Source organism: Anopheles ziemanni, chromosome 3 (genome assembly GCF_943734765.1).
Source record: "Anopheles ziemanni chromosome 3, idAnoZiCoDA_A2_x.2, whole genome shotgun sequence".
Classification (NCBI taxonomy): domain Eukaryota; kingdom Metazoa; phylum Arthropoda; class Insecta; order Diptera; family Culicidae; genus Anopheles; species Anopheles ziemanni.
Window position 1 is genome coordinate 27,633,377 of NC_080706.1, and position 18,288 is coordinate 27,651,664.

General features: G+C 44.3%; 1 protein-coding gene across 1 annotated transcript; it reads right to left on the reverse strand.

Annotated features, from left to right (window-relative positions):
- Nucleotides 1-4,556: 4,556 nt before the first annotated feature.
- LOC131284455 (stromal cell-derived factor 2) lies at nucleotides 4,557-5,695 on the reverse strand. Its single transcript, XM_058313315.1, has 4 exons — nucleotides 5,620-5,695; nucleotides 5,270-5,468; nucleotides 5,076-5,203; nucleotides 4,557-5,015 (listed from the first exon to the last, which is right to left on the reverse strand). Exons 1-4 carry the CDS (start codon nucleotides 5,693-5,695, stop codon nucleotides 4,753-4,755), a joined length of 666 nt encoding a protein of 221 aa, XP_058169298.1. The 3' UTR covers nucleotides 4,557-4,752.
- Between the last annotated feature and the right edge of the window lie 12,593 nt (nucleotides 5,696-18,288).

An 18,288-nucleotide genomic window follows, 5' to 3' on the forward strand; every position in this document is an offset into this window, starting at 1 on the left:
CCCGTCGTTCTCGGTGACCCGTGGCGGGTAAAATTCACTTCCGCAACGCAAAAGGTGACTCCCTACGCAGCAGCAGCAGCAAGGGTATGTTACGTAACTCTCCGGGAAGCACTACGAAGGACATTAGCACGCAGGCAAAGAAATGGTGGGGAGGACGGCGGCTGGGAGCGGTAGGTAGCAACACGAATCGAATGTATCCTTTCCGGCATGTGCAGGACACGTCAGGCACACGTCAAATCTATCGAACAGCCTTCACATACACACACACAAAACGTCCAAACAAACACATTGACTCGTGCACGCAGGAAAACGCGACGATACAAACAAACATTCAAATATCATTTGTACGAGTGTATGTGTCTGTTTGTGTGTGTGTGCAGTGATGGTGTTGTTTATATTTCAACGAGTTTTGCCTTCCCTTTTTACGTCGCCGCCGTTCGGGTTGGTCGAGCTCGAGCTCTTCCGTTCGCATCTGTTTCGTAACAGATAAGCTACAGCGTCGGTTACAGAGCAATGTTACGAAAGAAAATTCGGGAGAGAAAACTGCCCCCGAGGGAGCGAGAGCGAACGGCGTACGAAAAGCTTACGACATGAAACATGGAACACCATTTCCACGACCACAAGACACACCGATGGGAGAACAGCAGTAGAGCATACTCTTACGACTAGTAAACAAGGGGAGGATAGCAGCATGGGAAAATCTATTGTTGCTACCGAAGGATGTTTGTCGATCGATTGCACCCTCGTATGCTCTTATCGGTGTCCTTGGAAATTGGTTGGTGAGCGTGACAGCAGATGCCGGGGGGGCTGCCGGACGAACTTGGGAGTTTCGTTCAAGAGAAAGAGAGCGCCACCCAAGATGATAGGAAAAGCACGGGAGAGTAGCGGGTACGGCGTGGAAAACGAATCCCACCGAACGAGGAAAGATACAAAAGCGTCCAGAAGAGCAGGCGGAGAAAGCTCTCCGAAAAAAGCCCCTTGACGACTTGGAGTATCGCAGTATGCGTAGCAGCTTCTTGCATGTTGCTGGTGGCTTTATCTAATGTTTTACCCTTCAACAAGAGGTTATGCTAAGCACTCGGGTTGCCCCCGTGCTGCGCCTTCCACAGTGGCACTCTGGTGTGTTTACACACGATGGTAAAACGCACCGCACACACCGAGCTAGATCTTCCTGGCCGTTTGGTTGTTCTTCCGAAAGGGTGGACCCCGCTTACATCCGATGACGGCAATAATGAGGGAAGAACAGTCCCATTTGCTGTCAGCTGTCAACATTCCCAGCGAATGGTACAAAACGTTTGGGCAGCTAGACGAGTTGAATGTCTAATGAGAGAAACATTGATAAGGCTACCGGGCAACACCATACAGAAACAAAGAAGGACCACAAAAGGAACTGTGTCGTGGATAATAAAGCTTTGTAAATAAATTGTGTATTGAACAGATTTTAATTCTGACCAATACATTAGAAAACCTTGCATGTTGACCAGAACGTTATTGACGTTTATCAACCATGTGATAACATGAAATTTAATTAAGCTTTTTTTTCAATTTTATTTCATTTTGTCCTAATTTTTTATTGGGACGGACCGATTTCCATGGAGAGATGCTAATTTTCACACTTTTTTTCTGTTGTTTGAATTGATGACCAAAACCACTAAACCGATTAGTTAAAAAAAAACTGGACGCCAAATATAAGTATATGCGTTGATTCCTGCACATGTTATAGATAAGTTTTACCACCACAACCGTTTGCTAATTAAATTTGCAATTCAGGATTTCGCAAAAAAAGCTACGGCATAACAAAAAATAAACATCTCTGTTGCGTTGTATTGTAACAGATATCTTCATATTGTTTGATATAACTTTAAAAACATAACTTTCACAAACATCAATAAATGTTTGGAAGTAATCATTATTGATAACAGGCCACTTTCGTCCAATGATTAATCCGGATCGACGACAATTCCGAAGGACGAGGATTCCGAATGTACAGGAATATTAATATTTGTAAAGAAATTATTATAGAAAGCCTTAAAATTCTTAAAGAATTCGTCTTGTCCGTCGTAATATGGAAGAGAAACTTTCGAGTCATTCTAATCTAGAAACAGGTCTTATCCATTTAAAATGCCTAGAAATGCAATTCACTACGCATTTCAAACAATTAAGAAATTTTCCAATCAAATTTTCCATACGGTGTACATATAAAGAATCTCTTCATAAATAATCAACAAAACAATTTAGGTAAGGCATGCTAATAATTGACAAACTTTCGAATAAACACCTTGTGGAACTTGTTTTTATCCGAGCTCGTTCTCTCGCTCTCTCAAAAAGAGAAGGTACATCTCTTCGATCTTTCTTATTCACTCCGGCCACTGGCTGCCGGCGTCGACTTCCCGTTGGAGAAAGCGAGACCCGGACAACCGGATAGTCAGGCGCACAGCAGCGACCCTTGAGAGGCGGGTCCCTCCGCACATTCCATTACCATTTGTGGGTTAGTTAGGTTAGCGAAAGAAATTGTTCAACGAGCTGCTTACCAACAAACTTGACTTACATTTTTGCTTCGGTGCAATATCCGTCGATACCTGAGTTGAGAAAGGAACTACCGGACCCCTTGCAAAACGCGCAGAAATATCTTTGTTTTTGTTTGTTTAGTTGGTGAGGCCTTCCTTTCCTCCTGCTACCAGCGCACTTTCCCCCACACTCACTCACAACATCCAGCAATGCAAGCCAGCAACCAGCTGGGCCACGATGACGACGAAGGTTGCTGTTCGAATGTGGCACTTTTTGACACGCGAAGAGCTTTTCCAACCGTGTCAGCAGTAATTGAACACCCCAAAACTGAATTAAAATAACGAGTAGGCTTGGACAACCACTAGATGAACGATTAACGCGAAGGGCACAGAACCGTAAGTGTTCGTTCGCGCACTAGAACAATAAAATTGTATGTTTGTCGATTGGATGCCCGATTTTCATGACCACCGATTCGTTGGTCAGCTGTTTTCATCCGTGACCGCGGTAAAGTAAGCTCATTCGAATTCGCAAGGAACACTACTCGACACGGTAAGGGAATTCTTCACTTTTCCGGACGCAGCGATCGGGAAAAATCGATACAGTCCCGCTGTCACAAACTCACACCCTACGAACGCACAACCACAGCGACCAAAGCTCGCTCTCACACGTACAGAAACGGGCACACAAACACACCGGACACAACTACACCAACGAAGCGCCGAAAACAATCGAACAGATGCCAAAGAAAACTCCTCGCACGCCGTTTTGTGGGAATCGCTGACAGGGGAAATTGTTTTACTTCTTGAAACCGGGAAAATGGATCAACGGACCATGGAACGACGAGATGCTGAAGGCGCTTGCCTCCGCTTGTTTTAATGGTTTTAATTCGCAGCCCTACGAAATACGAGCTGGTCTGCTTCCGTGAGCACACTACACGCACAAAACAGCAAGCTGCTGTTCTTTCTTACCGGGAGGGGAACGCCAGGGAATGTATCCGTTCTTCTGCACAACCCAGTTGCCCGAAGGGACGTGGCACGGTGGGACCAGTTTGCCAGCACAAGACTAAACCTTCCGTATGACTTCTTTGATTGATTTCAAGCGCAGGTTAACTAGATTTGCTCTTATTGTTTCTTTCAGTGCGTTCACTAAGTGGCTCGGCACGAACACTTGCTTCTGATATCGTGTCCACAATACAACTGCTGACATCCCGTTTAGGATAGCCAGTTCTTCTGATATCGACTGCTTCTTCTTCTTTTTCTTCTTCTTCTTGTTCTGAACCGAATCTCTCACGCTCTCACACTGCACGATGGGATAGGAGGCAGCCATTTAGGAAAAACTCAAAATTGTTGTACAGAAATGAATTGACAACTTAGAAAAAGTCTTAATATTAACCCAAAACATTTCTCAATGTTCTGGCTGTCCTTTGTAAAAGCTTTATAAGGAATCTAATGTTTTATACATTTAGCGCAAATTTGAAGCAAATGTTCCTTGGTCAATTCAAAACGAATTAATTTTTTAAAACTTTCTCTTTTTAAAACTTCCTTAAAAGACATTTTAAAAACAGTTTTTTCATTTGAACAGGTACAACCATTAAAATAAATTTGTTTTATTCGAACATTGAGAAAACGTAAGGGATTCAATTGCATTGAATTGTTGCATGAGTATATACATTACCAATCTTATTTTATAATACAGTGGTGCCAGTTGGATTTCCAATATAAAGTTAGATTTTTTCCATGTTTTAGAATCAAGTTTGGTTAAAAATAAAAACCGTCTTGAAATTTATCAACAATGTGTATGTCCGCTTGGTGGTTCTCCCTTATCCCACTGTGCACTGCTTCGATTTCTCTTTCTCACTTCAGAATCTTGCTCTCAAACTCTCTCGACTCTTCGGAGAGTTTGAATAATCGAACATTTCTGTGTTCTTTTTTAATGTTTATATTTTCCCTTTAGTTTCCCCAATTCAAAAGTAGTGTATATTATGAATCATATTGAAACAACGTATATTAATGATAAGATGTAAAAAATAGACTCAACCATTACGTGTTCCGATTACTTCTTTTTAAGATCGTTTATTTTGCACATTGTTCTTAATAGAAACTATACAATCGTCCAGCACAGCAACGGGTGTGCTTGGCTGCAATTTTCCGCAGAAAAGAAGCTAATAAAATTGAGCTGTTTCGGATTTGATCTTCTTTTGCGCTATAAATAATAGTAGTGTCGGTGCAATATGCACGTTTCAGCTCACAGCTCCGTATGGATCCGCGCACCACTATCCTTCTCAGTCGGGTGAATGAAGAGACCTTCGGCAGCGACCCATTCCGTGCCGGAGTACGGATTTGGAAGTCCGATAACCTCCATCTGTCCGTTGATAGGCCGTCCGAAGGTTCGTCCAGACACGCCGAGATACATATCGGTGTCAATGTGCTGCAATCGCACCGGATTGGATCGCTGCCAGCTATCGCCCGAGCAAACCACCAACCAGTGGTCACCGGAGTCACCTTCGCCTGAAATTTTGGAGTCGATTATTGTCACTCAACTAGATGTTGCCGGGGTTCAAGCGTTACCTTGATCGTTTCCGTAAGCTGAAATCTCCTGATTTCCGGACAGGGGGCTTTGGAAATGATGCGAATGGAGGTTCTTGTTGGTGGCCAAATGGTGCAGGCGAATCGTGTCACCACACTTTACGGGTTCCCTATTCGACGAGTAAAGGATTAGTCATTAGGATTCCATTCGGTATGCCAGACACGATCATGCCTACCCTCGCTCGCAAGTTTTACCAGTAGCAGCCTTCACTGCCCAGTGACTGTTCACATCCTCCTGCAGCTCAGTCGCGGTTACCGATTGCTGCCCAGAACCTGTACCATATTTTACGTCATGGGAATGTAATCTCACTTTGTAGTCCACGTTTTGAAGCTTAAGCACCGTTCCGCATGTTACAAATCGGTTATTTCGGGCAGCTAAAAAAGTCAAAATCAGAAGATTTTCCATTAGTTGCCTCGTTCTAATCACAATGTAATCACTGACGTGGTCTTAGAATAAGGCTGACGCCGGCAAACAAACGCCACGGAACAACGTTCTTTCTATTGCTAAGTATGAATTAAAACATACCTTCTAAAATATCACTGATACAAACCAAACTAATAGCGAGGACTAGAAAGGAAGTTATGCTACTGTAGATAGTCATTTTTACGACAATTCGAGAGCAAACAGTACCACCATCCAAAACTGGGAGGAATCTAAAAGAGACTGCAATTGCTGACAGCACAATATTTGTGTCGATCCATTTGACAGCTTTGACAGCACGTCCGAGCCAAGGCACTTACATCCCAGCTGAACAACGTAGTGCATGCACCTTGGTAAGAACTTTGTTTCGAATTGACGGGTACACATCGATTTGCTTAGAAAAATAAACTTAATAGCTTGTGCTTAGTGTGTATGAATAAAGGGTGTCAAAAATATTTAAATATGAATTGCATAGTGAATAATAAATGATGAAAATGACTTTTTGAATAAAAACAAGTCGAAGCGTGGTCGAAAATTCTAGTATCAATTCAAGTTTTTCATTTCTCATATTGTCAGGCATTCGTAGTTAAGAAGTAAAGAGCCGCGATAATGTAGTGTATAATATTACGCAATTACGAAGTATGTTGCTCAAACATTGTACAAATGATTGTAAATGTTTCATATACACCACATTACTGAATGCTATCTCAATTTCCGACAAACTATGGGATAAATATACGATCGGATGGAATAAGATTAAATTGCACAATAAACAATTGGTCTTGATTTTGTTATATGTGTGCTGATTTTTTTCTATCCATTCCCAATTTCATCTTTGTCAGATTAGATCAAATATTTGGGAAAAAAAACAATTAAGCTCTAATCTGACTGATGGCTGTTCGTACATATTGTTTGTATAATAGTTAAATCAAATTTTATGTTGATAACACATGACTCACCAGAAGCTGCAGAATACGTAAGAAATAGTTTCCGATCGAATCACATCCTACTAAAAGTGTCCTTCGGGTTTTAGATTGACTACTCACATAATTACTCATATTTGTGTGAGTTCCGTCTTCCAAAATCGCCCATCAACAGCTGATAAGTCACGGAAACGCAGCGCCGCATCATCATCACCACCACTGAAGGATGCACTCGCGTGGTTGCATCGACGAAGAAATGTGAATCACACTGTCCAAAAGGCGAAGAGCCAAAGTATTTACCGACTGCAGTACACCACATACAAGCATACGGTTTACTGAAAGATGCAATGCATGACGGCTCTTAAGCAGCGATCACCATCACATCCGCGATCGCAGCCATCGCGATCGCCTCTGCATGCGTTTCGTTCCTTGCATCACATGCGCTCGCTTCTCGACGGTCTGCATTTGGGGCCGATCGCCGCGGGTTTCTCGATGGTTTCAGTCTTCAGACGTATGCGAGCGCACACACACAAACGTATTACGCGGGCACTACGCGAACCAGTTCGCCCCAAGACAACGAACCCAAGACCCAACGTCTTGCAACGTTTCACAGGTACGCCCGACGGGGAGAGATTTCAACGATCAGTCTCCAACGAACCCTGGTCGCATGCTGTCGCGCGCTCTTGGCGGTGGCTCCCTGAGGTTCAAATTAAAAAAAACGAAACGAAACGGATCGTTTCTTGTGCGCGAACCCGGTGGAACAGTTCTGCCTGGAGTGGTGGTGGTACGCAGCGTGTGAGTGCATTTTCTCTGGCCCCATTTTTCCATCCCTCCAAGTTTCCCAGCCACACGATCGTTGCAAGAACACACAGACTCTTTATCACTTTCCATCTCAAGACCTCCCGACGTCGTGGTGGTGCATCGCGCGCATCGAAATGGAAAAATAAACTCGTTGTGTGGAAATCGAAAACGGGGCTGCGCGAAGTGAATGTGACGCCGCGGTGTTTAGGTGCGCTTGGTGGGTGGTTTTCAACCACCTGGTGATGCGAAGAAGCGATCGAGGGACGGTCTCGAAACTTGCGATTCCTGTCCATCCAGTTCGGTACCGCCACCGCTGGCGCAGCTGCTGCTGGCTCGAAATGTCAAAACCTTCACCTTTTCGGCGCTGAACGGATCACACACGGATCCTCACTGGTTATGGTGGGGGGGGAGTTGAGGTGGATCTTGCTTTCAAAGCAAATGGATTACGACGATTCCGACAGTGGCGGCTAAACTTTGTGTCTTTTGCCGCGGGGTCCGCAGCACAGCGTGACCGTAATGAAGTGCAAGTGCGTGCAAACAAATGCGACATAAATGTGCAGAAATACGCTGAAGGCTAAAGGCTGAACCTTCCATTCACTGTACGGGAGGACACGTTGTACCAACGATTTTGGTAAATGTGAAGAATTCCAGCATGAACGAAAATCAATCACGTAAAGCGAAGCCTTCGATGGCAATGATATTGCCTAGTAAAGTTGTGGAGAAAATTTTGGAATGCGATCGCGGGACGGTGAAAGTGCTGTGGAGATCGGGTGTTGTGTAAGCAATGATTTGTGGGAAAGAAAAGAGTCGTGAAAGCCAGCAGACTATGTGAGATCAGATGACAAGTTTGGCGAGGTGTTGAGTGAGATGCGAAACGAAATACCTAAGCGTATGCGTGGAGAATTTCATATGATTTCATTACCACGAAAAAATCCGTTATTGGTGTTTCTGGATTTTTTTTAAATTTTCTCAAAATCTGTGCGAATTTAATTTTAAAACTCCACTAAAAAGACAGTTTTCGCGAATGGACTAATCTTTCCCAAGAGTGTGTGGACACTATCTTCTGGTTCTTCTAGCTGGCCAGTTGACAAGCACCTTGTCGAGGTCCGGTGTATGCGTTCGCTTGTGTCTTCAAACATTAGTCATTCCAATCCGGTCACCTCAAGTGGGACAAAGTTTGAGGCACGATTAATGCTCGCCAGACCTGCGCCAAAGAACCACAGCAAGCACACTCAATGTGTTGGTGTGGGTGTACTGGTAAGGATGTGTGTGGCATTACAATAAACGTTTTTTTGTGTGCTTCTTGTAAAGCTACCAACTGCCACCACCAACACACGTCGGTATGCCACCGTAGGATTTTTTACTCCATCGATTTTCGACGGCAAAACAGCTTCAGTGAGTGTGTCACTGTTGGCACGTCTTGGGAGACCCTTTGAGAAGATACCCAGGGGTGGTGTGGGCGGTAGGGCGACCAAGGGGCGAAGGTCTGTGAAGGTAACAACATCGGGAGCAGCATAACACCGCCATGCCGAAGCCGTTGGTAGTAGTTCGATCGAACCGCGAACAAGATGCAGTGCATTTTCGACCTCTTGTTTCAACTTCGTCGATGGAGAGGGGAATCGATTTACGATCGAACGAAAACAAAGAAGGAAATTATCTAAACTCTTATTTTTAGCTTTTAAAACTGTCTCTGACGATAGCGAAACATTTTGTTGACGCTCTAAAGGGCGTAATCAGGAATGAATTTAAAACTATCTCTGAATGATCTTGTTTGATCCTCAGGCACAAAAGGACAAAGAGACTTACATGCAGATAACTTAAAATTACAAAATACCATTGGATCCTCGATCACGTGAAATATTCGAAACATTTTTCCGTTTATTTCGATACCTTTTTTTTAACAACCGTTTAATCATCCCGGGTGAAAGGTAGTGCGTCTACCGATCGTTGCCGACGTCGCGGTCCGTCGTTCGAGCGGTGGTCCATGTTGCGTAAGATAACGGGTGAGCTAAGCGAGAGAGAAGGAGCGAGAAGGAAACAAACAACCTTTCCAGCAGCTGGCCTGCCTGTGTGGCATTGTGTTTTGGATATCGACGGCAGCATAGAAACGCGAAAAAGGGCAGCCTCAAAGCATAGGTTCACGGCGGTGGAGCGTTCCTTTCGACTGGAAGCGGTTTAAGGTGAGTGCTGGATATGTCCTACAATTTGAATGATTAATCTTTTGAAGCCTCTAAGACTAAGTAATGTTTGAAACTTTTTTTTCTGTCTACCATCGTGCCTTACAGCAAGGTATTACACACATTACTTAACAGTGGAATTACTTAACGGACGGTTCCAATATTTGGTTCGCAAATATTTATCAAACAGAATGATATCATGAATGTCATTTTCATCAGCGCGCTGCCATAAGTTCGGCATAATAATTCCGATTTAAAACTAAGCAAAGGCACATCCCAAAGATTTAAATTCGCGTTTGCTTTTCTTTCGCTCTACGATGCGTGAAATATTTCGCAAACGAAAACAAATATGCAACAGCAGCACCAAACTGTGTTAATAATCAAACACCATCGTACGCCTGCAGATCAGTACCGGGCTCGCTAGACTCGGCCTAATGTTTGTTTGTTTTCAGTTTTACCGATTATTTCGTAACCCTTACGCGAGCACACCGCGAGCGACTTATGATCGATGTATACTTGCCCTCTCGGTTGCATCATATGCCGCTTTTCTACCGCCCAGAAAGGGCAGAACATTCAAACACACTGCAAGCACCAGTTAAGGATTTGATTTGCGTACCGTTCCTAATCCAATTTCATTCCATTATCACCGACAGGGTCAGCTTGCCCAACATGTGGGTTACATGCGGGCGCCATTTTTTCTTTGAGTTTTCGCTTCCGATTTTCACGCCACTCCGTCCGCGCGTCAAAACAAAACCGCATTGTCTCTCGTCTGTTGAGCCCGGCTTTGTTGGGCAAGATGGTACCACCCCCGCCCATCGAAACGGATGTGGATTTTTCCGGTGGAAATTCTTAATCGGCCCGTTCCGTTTTCTACCGACCGCGTGGCGCAAGAGTAAACCGTGTTGCTGGTGTTGAGCCGTTTTCACAACCGCCAACCATTTGGCGCTGGAAGTCAGCTAATTACACCCGGCCCAGCTAAGCTTGGAAAATGGGCCCCATATGAGGTAGACACGTGCATGCTTTGGCGAAGCTGCAGTTCGTGCGGTCGTTGAAATTTGGTTGTCCCGCTTCGAAGTTGTTTGCTTCGCTACACATTTTCACAACAAACAAAAAAATGGAGCAAATATCACGCCCGCGAGGAAAACTGCACGCCCACGTATGGACGGTCTTTGTTGTTGCATGTCTTGCGCCAATCAAGAACACGATCAACCTCAACGCGCGATTTGCTTTGTCCGCGCTCTGCTTGCTCCGGTTGAGGCGTAAGTGGCTCGGTTTTATTGTTTTTTTTTTTTGCAAAAAATAAGAAAACAACAACTTCACCCACTCCACTAGGGTGTCGTGGGCATGTGTGTGTGTGGTGGAAAGGGTAAAGCTCACCGCGGTAGTGGCCGTTCTGCTGCGAGCTGCTGCCGATCGGTCGGTGGAGCCCTTAAGCATGCCACACTTGGGGCAGCCTTCGAAATTCGACACGTTAGGGTGGAGCTTCGGGGTGGGTTTGACTGGCAAAGCTTCAGGGGGTTTTATTTTCCGCCCTCCGTCCTGCGCTTCTGTGTCGTGCGTTTCGTGCCATTAGCCGTTTGATGTTTTTATTTCACTGCGTTTCGGTGGGTCGTGCTGGGCGCCCAGTTGTTGTGCGAGCGAGCCAATGGTTCTGTCTGGTTTACTTTATTTTAACTTTTTGCATGCATCCAGACAGCCCCTTGGTAATGGCCAGTGGTTGGTTGGGTTTTGCGCACACCGTTGGGGGGAAAACCACAGCGGTGAAGTGGTGATCGTTTGAGCTTAAGAATTTTATGTACTTGATGACCTTCTTTCACGCCATCGCACACCCAGGGTGCGCTGGTGTGGCAGGGCCCAGGCAAAAGGGATTACAATCGACGATTACGATCGGTCGGTCGGTTGGCATTAACGATTTTTTTTATATCGAGCCAACAAGGCGGGTCAAGCAGAGTTAACTTTTTTTTTTTTATGACAAACCTACTCACAAGCTGACTGGCGATTAGTGGTTTCAGTTGAATAAAGAAGGCCACTTGTGGTAGCTTATGATGGCAATAATATACCCATAAAACGACACGTTACTAGCTTGTTTATTAGATTTTGGTACATCGGTATGTGCAGTTTCTCATTCCTATGTTTTCTTAACCAAACAAACGTTGGTCGTTGAAAATCTCCAAACGCATCGAACGAAAACACCTTCAGCTTAAAGCACTATCGAAAATATACGACGCATTAATTAAGTATTCAATAATGATTGGAAATCAAACGAACCTGATTTGCAAATGCATGAGTGCTCATCAGACCACTACAAGTAGTGATTAACAGTATGCAAATACAATACATAATTTCAAACAAAGAAAACTGCAATGCACTAATTACAAAACAAAAGTAACCATCAATGCTGTGGCATTGCACTTTAAACCTTGGCTGGTACTGCTTTCATTTATATGCATGCACATAGGAAAAGTAAACTCCACGTCCATGCAAACTTGAGGTTGGAAAAAAGGCGCATCAAATTATCTCGCTGTAAAAGCTGCGAAATGGCTTTCTTCTCACCTCGCCGCAGACAATCTAATTGCTATAAATATTGGCCCCGCTCGAGCCCGTCTAATGCGTTGTGCAATGCGTTGTTCATCGAGCAGGCGCCAACGAATCGGGGTGGAAAATGGGCGGCCCCAAAGCCGTTTCGGGGGCGTATGGAAAGTGAAAATTGTACCCCCATCTAACGAGCATCAGCAGCCGATGATGGGGGGAGGAAAGAACTCAAAATTTGCATTTGCCCCCCAAACGAAGCACTTTCTTCGCACCGGCGCTGAAGGTTGCCAGCGAATTTCCTCCGGCCTGGCCGCAGCCAATGAACTCGGGTTGAAGAGGAAAGTGTTAAGTGGTTCCAAATTGCCTACCCTAAAATTATGTTATTTCATCCCATCATAAAGATGGGGAAAGGGTGTTGGGATGATTCCGTAAAAGCCTTTTGGCAATACGTTTCGCTTTTTTCTTTAAGGGCAATGGCGAAATGTGTTCAAAAATCGAACCACTGGGTCAGCATACGGTACACTACCGGTCGCCAAGATTTCGGAATATGAAAGCAAAGTTTCAGGCACAAAAAAATCGAACGAATCTCCACCTGCCGTGCTTCCTGTGAAAATGTGGCGGAAACGAATGAAAACAAAAACCGGCTCCAAAGCAAAACCCGTGTCTGGCGAATCTTATGTTTGTGGGAAAGAGAACGAAAGAAAACTTTTTCTCCAAACCATACTTTGAGAGAGTTTTTCGGCCGTATGGGCATTTGACGGGGCCCGACGAGATCCCGATCTTCGTTCCGCAGTGGAGATTTGAAAAGTGAAAATCACTTCGTACCCGGCAGGGATGCGAATGGGGAAGGAACGTCGACGGCAACGAAACAGCAGACAACGCGAGAAGCCAACAAAATGATGCGCCAGATCGTCGACCCACCGAAGAAACAAAAAAAAATGATCGTCTCGGCAACAGAAAGTGAAACCACGGGGTGAAATGTTAGATAAAGACCCTGTCTCATGAAAACGCAACGACAACATCGTTGAAGGGAACATAAAATACGAATTGTTTTCTAAATTATATTTTAGCGAAGCAACTTTGAGGTATCAAATGAGACATGAACAGGATTCAAGCTGCGTAAACAACGGTGAATTCCAGGAAAAAAGGATTACGTCTATTGAAATCGTCAAGCTGCTATCAACAAGGTCAACGCTTTACACTAGGTCACACACGCCTTTGGAGTGTGTCCCCAGTGGGAAAATAACCCTACATACATCTCCGTCACAATATCTTCTTTATGTGTAGAATGGAAACAAAAGTTCTGAAACCGATAACCGACTGAAAATATATCAATAGAATACATTCACTGGCGGTTTTGTACCGGCAACCCGTCTGGCTTAAAATATTCGCATGATGGATCAATCGATCAGTCGATCCATGCATGCACATGGAATAGGTAATATTTTCTTTTCGTTGTCCAAAGTTTTGAGTGCAAACCCGATCTTCAGTTAACACGTGTACAAGTTTAACTAGTTGAACGTTAGTGAAGCTTGTAAGCTATAGAAGCTTGGTATATTCCTGCTTTGTATCCACTTGGTGAGTTTTCAAAATGTATCTCTCTTAAATTTTTCCACATGAGTTCCATGTGCGAGAATTGGTGGAATAAAAACAATAAAAAAATATGTTTCAGTGTAGGTAACTGTAGTCAGAAGAAATTAGGAACACACCACATACCACTTTAAGTATCGATCGTACGAACAGTATTCCTTTATTGAAAAAGTAATACTACTACTTTAAAGAGGACAACAAAGAGCGCACACCTCAGTGGACCAGTTTTCCAGCCACAAAAGCGCGTTGTAAAACAAACGTCTCCATAAACGGTGCATTGATCAGTGGTTCGTTTTCTCCTCCCTCCTTTCTCCGCAAAGGGTCGTACATGTTGCATTGGCACTCGAAACGAGAAAACAATAAACCTTGATTCCCGGTTATGATTCCGGTTAAAGTGAAACGTGAAGCAAAAATAAAAACCATCTCGTCCCGCGCTCAGCATAATGGTATGGAGGTGGAGCGCCGTGCCAGGCACTTTCACACCGCTTTCCCTTCGTGCGGGCGAGTGGAAAACGGCGGTACCGGGTTGGAAAATGTGCGATGGTAGTCCTGCAATTACTATCGGTTAGAAATAACAATACGCGATAATTAGTGGGGACGGTTGGCCGTGTGCTCACTAAAGTGCGCTCCCTATTCGGCCATCGTTTTTCCACGCACTTTTATGCGAAGCATCCCACTGGGGGAAATTATAAATCCATCTGCAGACGATGCCACCGACTTGCTAGTTGCTAGTGCTGAACTATTGAAGAATAATTGGTATAACACATCGAATCTCAATAGTCGAAGATACATAATCTTTATGTAGCTGCCATTCTAGGAGATAGAATGAACGGAGATAGAAAAACGTATGCAAAAAAGGTTTACCACCGAGTTGGTCACCGTAGCTCGTTATACAAATCCGCAACATTCTTTGCAGATCATTCCTTTGGTTTGATTTTCTTTTCGTTCCGTGTGACCAAAGGAGAAGATGCAAAAAATTAAACCCTCCCCTACATGGCACAACGTAGGAAAATATTCAAATTCCCAAACCTCCAGCACCCATTTTGACAGTCCATTTCTAGCGGCGTTTCACAAAGGTTCACACATTTGTCTCGATGGCGAACAAAAAAAAAACGGTAGCAAAGCAGAAAAGCCCTGGAGCGGGCTTCACACGCGTGATATAATTTGTGTTGCATGTAACTATGCTGTTGGGGGAATACTAGCACCGAAAACATTATGCTCTTGTTGGAACCTGTTGCCTTCTGCATGCTGACGGTGATAAATTAGATGTAATTAGATGCAAGTAACATCATAATAGTCGTACACAATCCATCTTTTTTTTTTGTGCACCAGTGCTGGCAGCTACATAATGAACACTACGAAAGACAAAGGTCAAACTGAGCCATTAGATAAGAGTGAGAATTTAAGCTGGATTCAAAAAACAAGAAGATGCCTTAGTCAATTGAATTTGATCTTTTTAAGCCGGAAAAGATATAAAATGAATGATCAAAAACATCCTCAACGCAAGGACAAGCGACACGAGAGCTAGAATGAATAAGTTATTTAGCTCAAGCCTTATCGAAACAGCAATCTGTGCGAGGGCACTTTAAAAGCCACCGTGGATTGAGGACTAAATTAAAAGATACTGAAATCTAGGTTGCGGTGAATCAACCAACACCACCTTCGAATGGTTCAACTAGCTCCAAGCTTAACACCCATTGACCTCTCACACACCGTCTTAGCTGGACACGGCTTGAGCTAATTCTTCGATCTTGCCCGATCCGAGCCACCACTTCGCCGGCCTTCACGCTGAAGTGTACGGTGTGTGTACCGAAGACATGCATGCGCTTTTTGGCATGTAGCCTCGCCCAAAACTCAGCTGCACGGAACACCCCCCGTCGCCGCGAGGGGTGATTCGAGTATCGAGTCGAAAAAAAAGCTGTAATCCAATGGAGGATTTCTATATCCATGGACAAAATATAAAAAGCCAACCAGATTCGGTTCTCTACGTGTCGAACACCAAGCGGTTTCGGTGGCATTATTCGACGAGTACCATTCGTACGTGCTGGAGCCCTGAAATACTTGCGAGAGTTTTTTTTGGTTTTTGGCTTGCAAAAAAAAAAAGTTGGAGATCGTCGAGCTACATGAAAGCGCGAAAGTAAGGCGGGTGGCACAGAAGAAAACAATCAGAAAAACGAATACCCGCGCAAACCGTTGCGCAATGGGTCGTGGTCAAAACTCGAAAGTAAAAACTACCCGAACAGCATTAAATCGCAGCCGCGTACACTCCGGCCATTAAATGGCCTCTGGTGGAAAAGAAAACTGACAACGAACGACGAAAAAACCGTATTCCGTACTGACAACTCATTGCTCGGGGGGATGCTGAAAATGTGTTCAATCTTCCAACGCCACGCAGTTTGGCGTTGTTTTCGCGTGTCATTTGCGTGTGCCACCGATGTGTTTTTGGTGGGATGTGTGTTTTCTATCTCTCTCTCTCCCTTTTCATTATCGCCAAATGTTGATGGAAGCAGAGCAGAACACACGCTACCGAACCGCTAATGACCGTAACAGCGATGTCTTTTGGGGTGTCTTTGACAATGGGCTCGACCTTGCACGGTGGCCAAATGGTTGTAGGCTAATAATGGTGGGTGTAGGGTTAAATATTATTCAAATCGGTGGCACACTTTAATTAGAAATCATACACACACACACACACACACTAATGGCCATACAGTGCGCTGGAAGGATTTTAATGGAATGAGAAAAGCGGACGGGTGAGAACGAAGGAAATGAAATGTGAAAAATTAATCAACTGAAACAGATGCAAGGCACTTACAACGTTTTCTAGCAAAGCCTTGTATTAATATAGCGAATATGTTTTCATCAAATACATCAGCCAGTGTTTGTCTCGGTTCCATGAAAAATAATAAATTTAAATAGTTTTTTATTGTAATACCTTTCATACGTAACACACAAGCTATTGGACCAGTCTTTTTGACTGATCCTGCACCGTCGATCCTAATTATCCAAGACGGTGTTTGTTTTCCACCTCATCTTCTTCAATGAGAAATGATTCAATTGTCAATTCATGAGTTCTGACATTAAATTCAGATATGATCAGATTCACAACATTAAAAACAACAGTAATTTTGACTTGTTGCGGTAGAGAGAGTTAATTCTAGAGATAAGAACAAATTCACAAGCTTTTTGCAGTTCTTCACATCAAAATATGCATACTGATCAAACCAAATAAATTTAAAACTAATCTTAAAGTACACTGCATCATTATAAGACTCTATGAAACATTGGAACACTAGTCAACCATGGCTTTCGTTTTAACTGCCTGGTAAATTGATAGGAAAACTCCTAAGGAAGGAAACCCATCGCTAACTGCCATTTCCATCGTAATGCAGTGCATTTTAAGATGCCCCAATTGGAAACGCATGCCACAAACCGGTAAAAGGTGAGCTCAAACGGGCGCACATGAAACGAATCGGGCACCTTCTGCGAAGTAATGATGCCCAATGGTGGCGAAGTGAAACTGTTCCTCAGCATCGAATCGGCGCTATAAATAGGAGTGAATTATGAGCAGACTTTCCGTTGCTCAATGATCGCCATGAAAATGAGGAAAACGGAAACTGCAAGGCTGCACCTGACTGGATACCTGAAACTCCAAACATGCGCAAATACGTTTGCGGCGCAGAAAGGTAGCAAACTTTCTCCGCAACATTGCTTCCATCGGTTGCTGCCGGGAGTTTGCTGGTTGGTTCAGTTTTATGTGTTTGTTTACTTGATCTTTTCCAGATGCCGATAATGATAATTTTTTGTGTTTTGGTTTTACTTCTTAATGCCGCTTTTGCTTCCCGATCATACTTTCGTTTTCTTCAAACCCGTTTGCCGTTGATGTTATGTTTACCCGAATTCAGGAAATCAATGCCTTGCAATGTCTCCAACAGACGCACGCACACACGCACAACCGCAACAAAGTGAAGGTGAAATCTTGAGATACGGCCATTACGAAATCCGATCAAATCCTGCGCCTCTACAAGGTTGTCGCCACGATATGTGAGGCGGATGGAGCTGACGGTCGGCTTTACGACCACTGCGGCATCTGCCGCCGTTTGAAGTTTGGCCTTTGCATGGCGGGATGGGAAACAGGTTCGGATTGGCGACAACCGCGACTCGGTGTGGCCCTGAAAACTACCCATCCACCGCACCAGTGTATGGGAGGCGATCGTGATAATCAGCACGTCTTGAATGCCGCTTCGTGTTTTGAAGCCGGCTGGAGGAGCGAAACTCTTAAATAATGGAAAGATTTTGACGATACTGAAATGGCAAGTGGTCAATTCTTGACTAACCGGAGGGCGTCTAATGGGTGGCGAATCTTTCGAATGAATCACATTGGGCCCTCGCATGGCAGCTGATGCGGATCATTAGTGACTTAGGCGCGCGAATTCCCGCTTGCGCTCTTAACGATCTTGCACGTCAATGAGATGAGAGCGAAAGACGCATAAATAGTTACAAACACTTTGCAAATGCCGTTATGGACATCCTTGACCCACCCGGACGGTAGGATCCGGCTTCCCCAAGCTTCTAACCGGCAGAATATCCGTGTTGCGGTGGTGTAATGTTACCGTAACACAATGTAACGTACTGTCACTTCTAACGGTACCATCGCGCACGGAACCGAGGGGCTCGCGAACAATGCGCTGCATCATCATTACAATTCACACTCCACACGACGTCGTCGGACGTCTTGCGTGTCGTACGGT

Coding starts and splice junctions, on each gene's coding strand:
- LOC131284455 (XM_058313315.1), bottom strand. CDS start 5,695: ATGACTATCTACAGTAGCATAACTTCCTTTCTAGTCCTCGCTATTAGT. Junction 5,204..5,269: donor GGTAAAACTTGCGAGCGAGG/GTAGGCATGATC, acceptor CTCGTCGAATAG/GGAACCCGTAAAGTGTGGTG. Junction 5,016..5,075: donor AGCTTACGGAAACGATCAAG/GTAACGCTTGAA, acceptor CCAAAATTTCAG/GCGAAGGTGACTCCGGTGAC.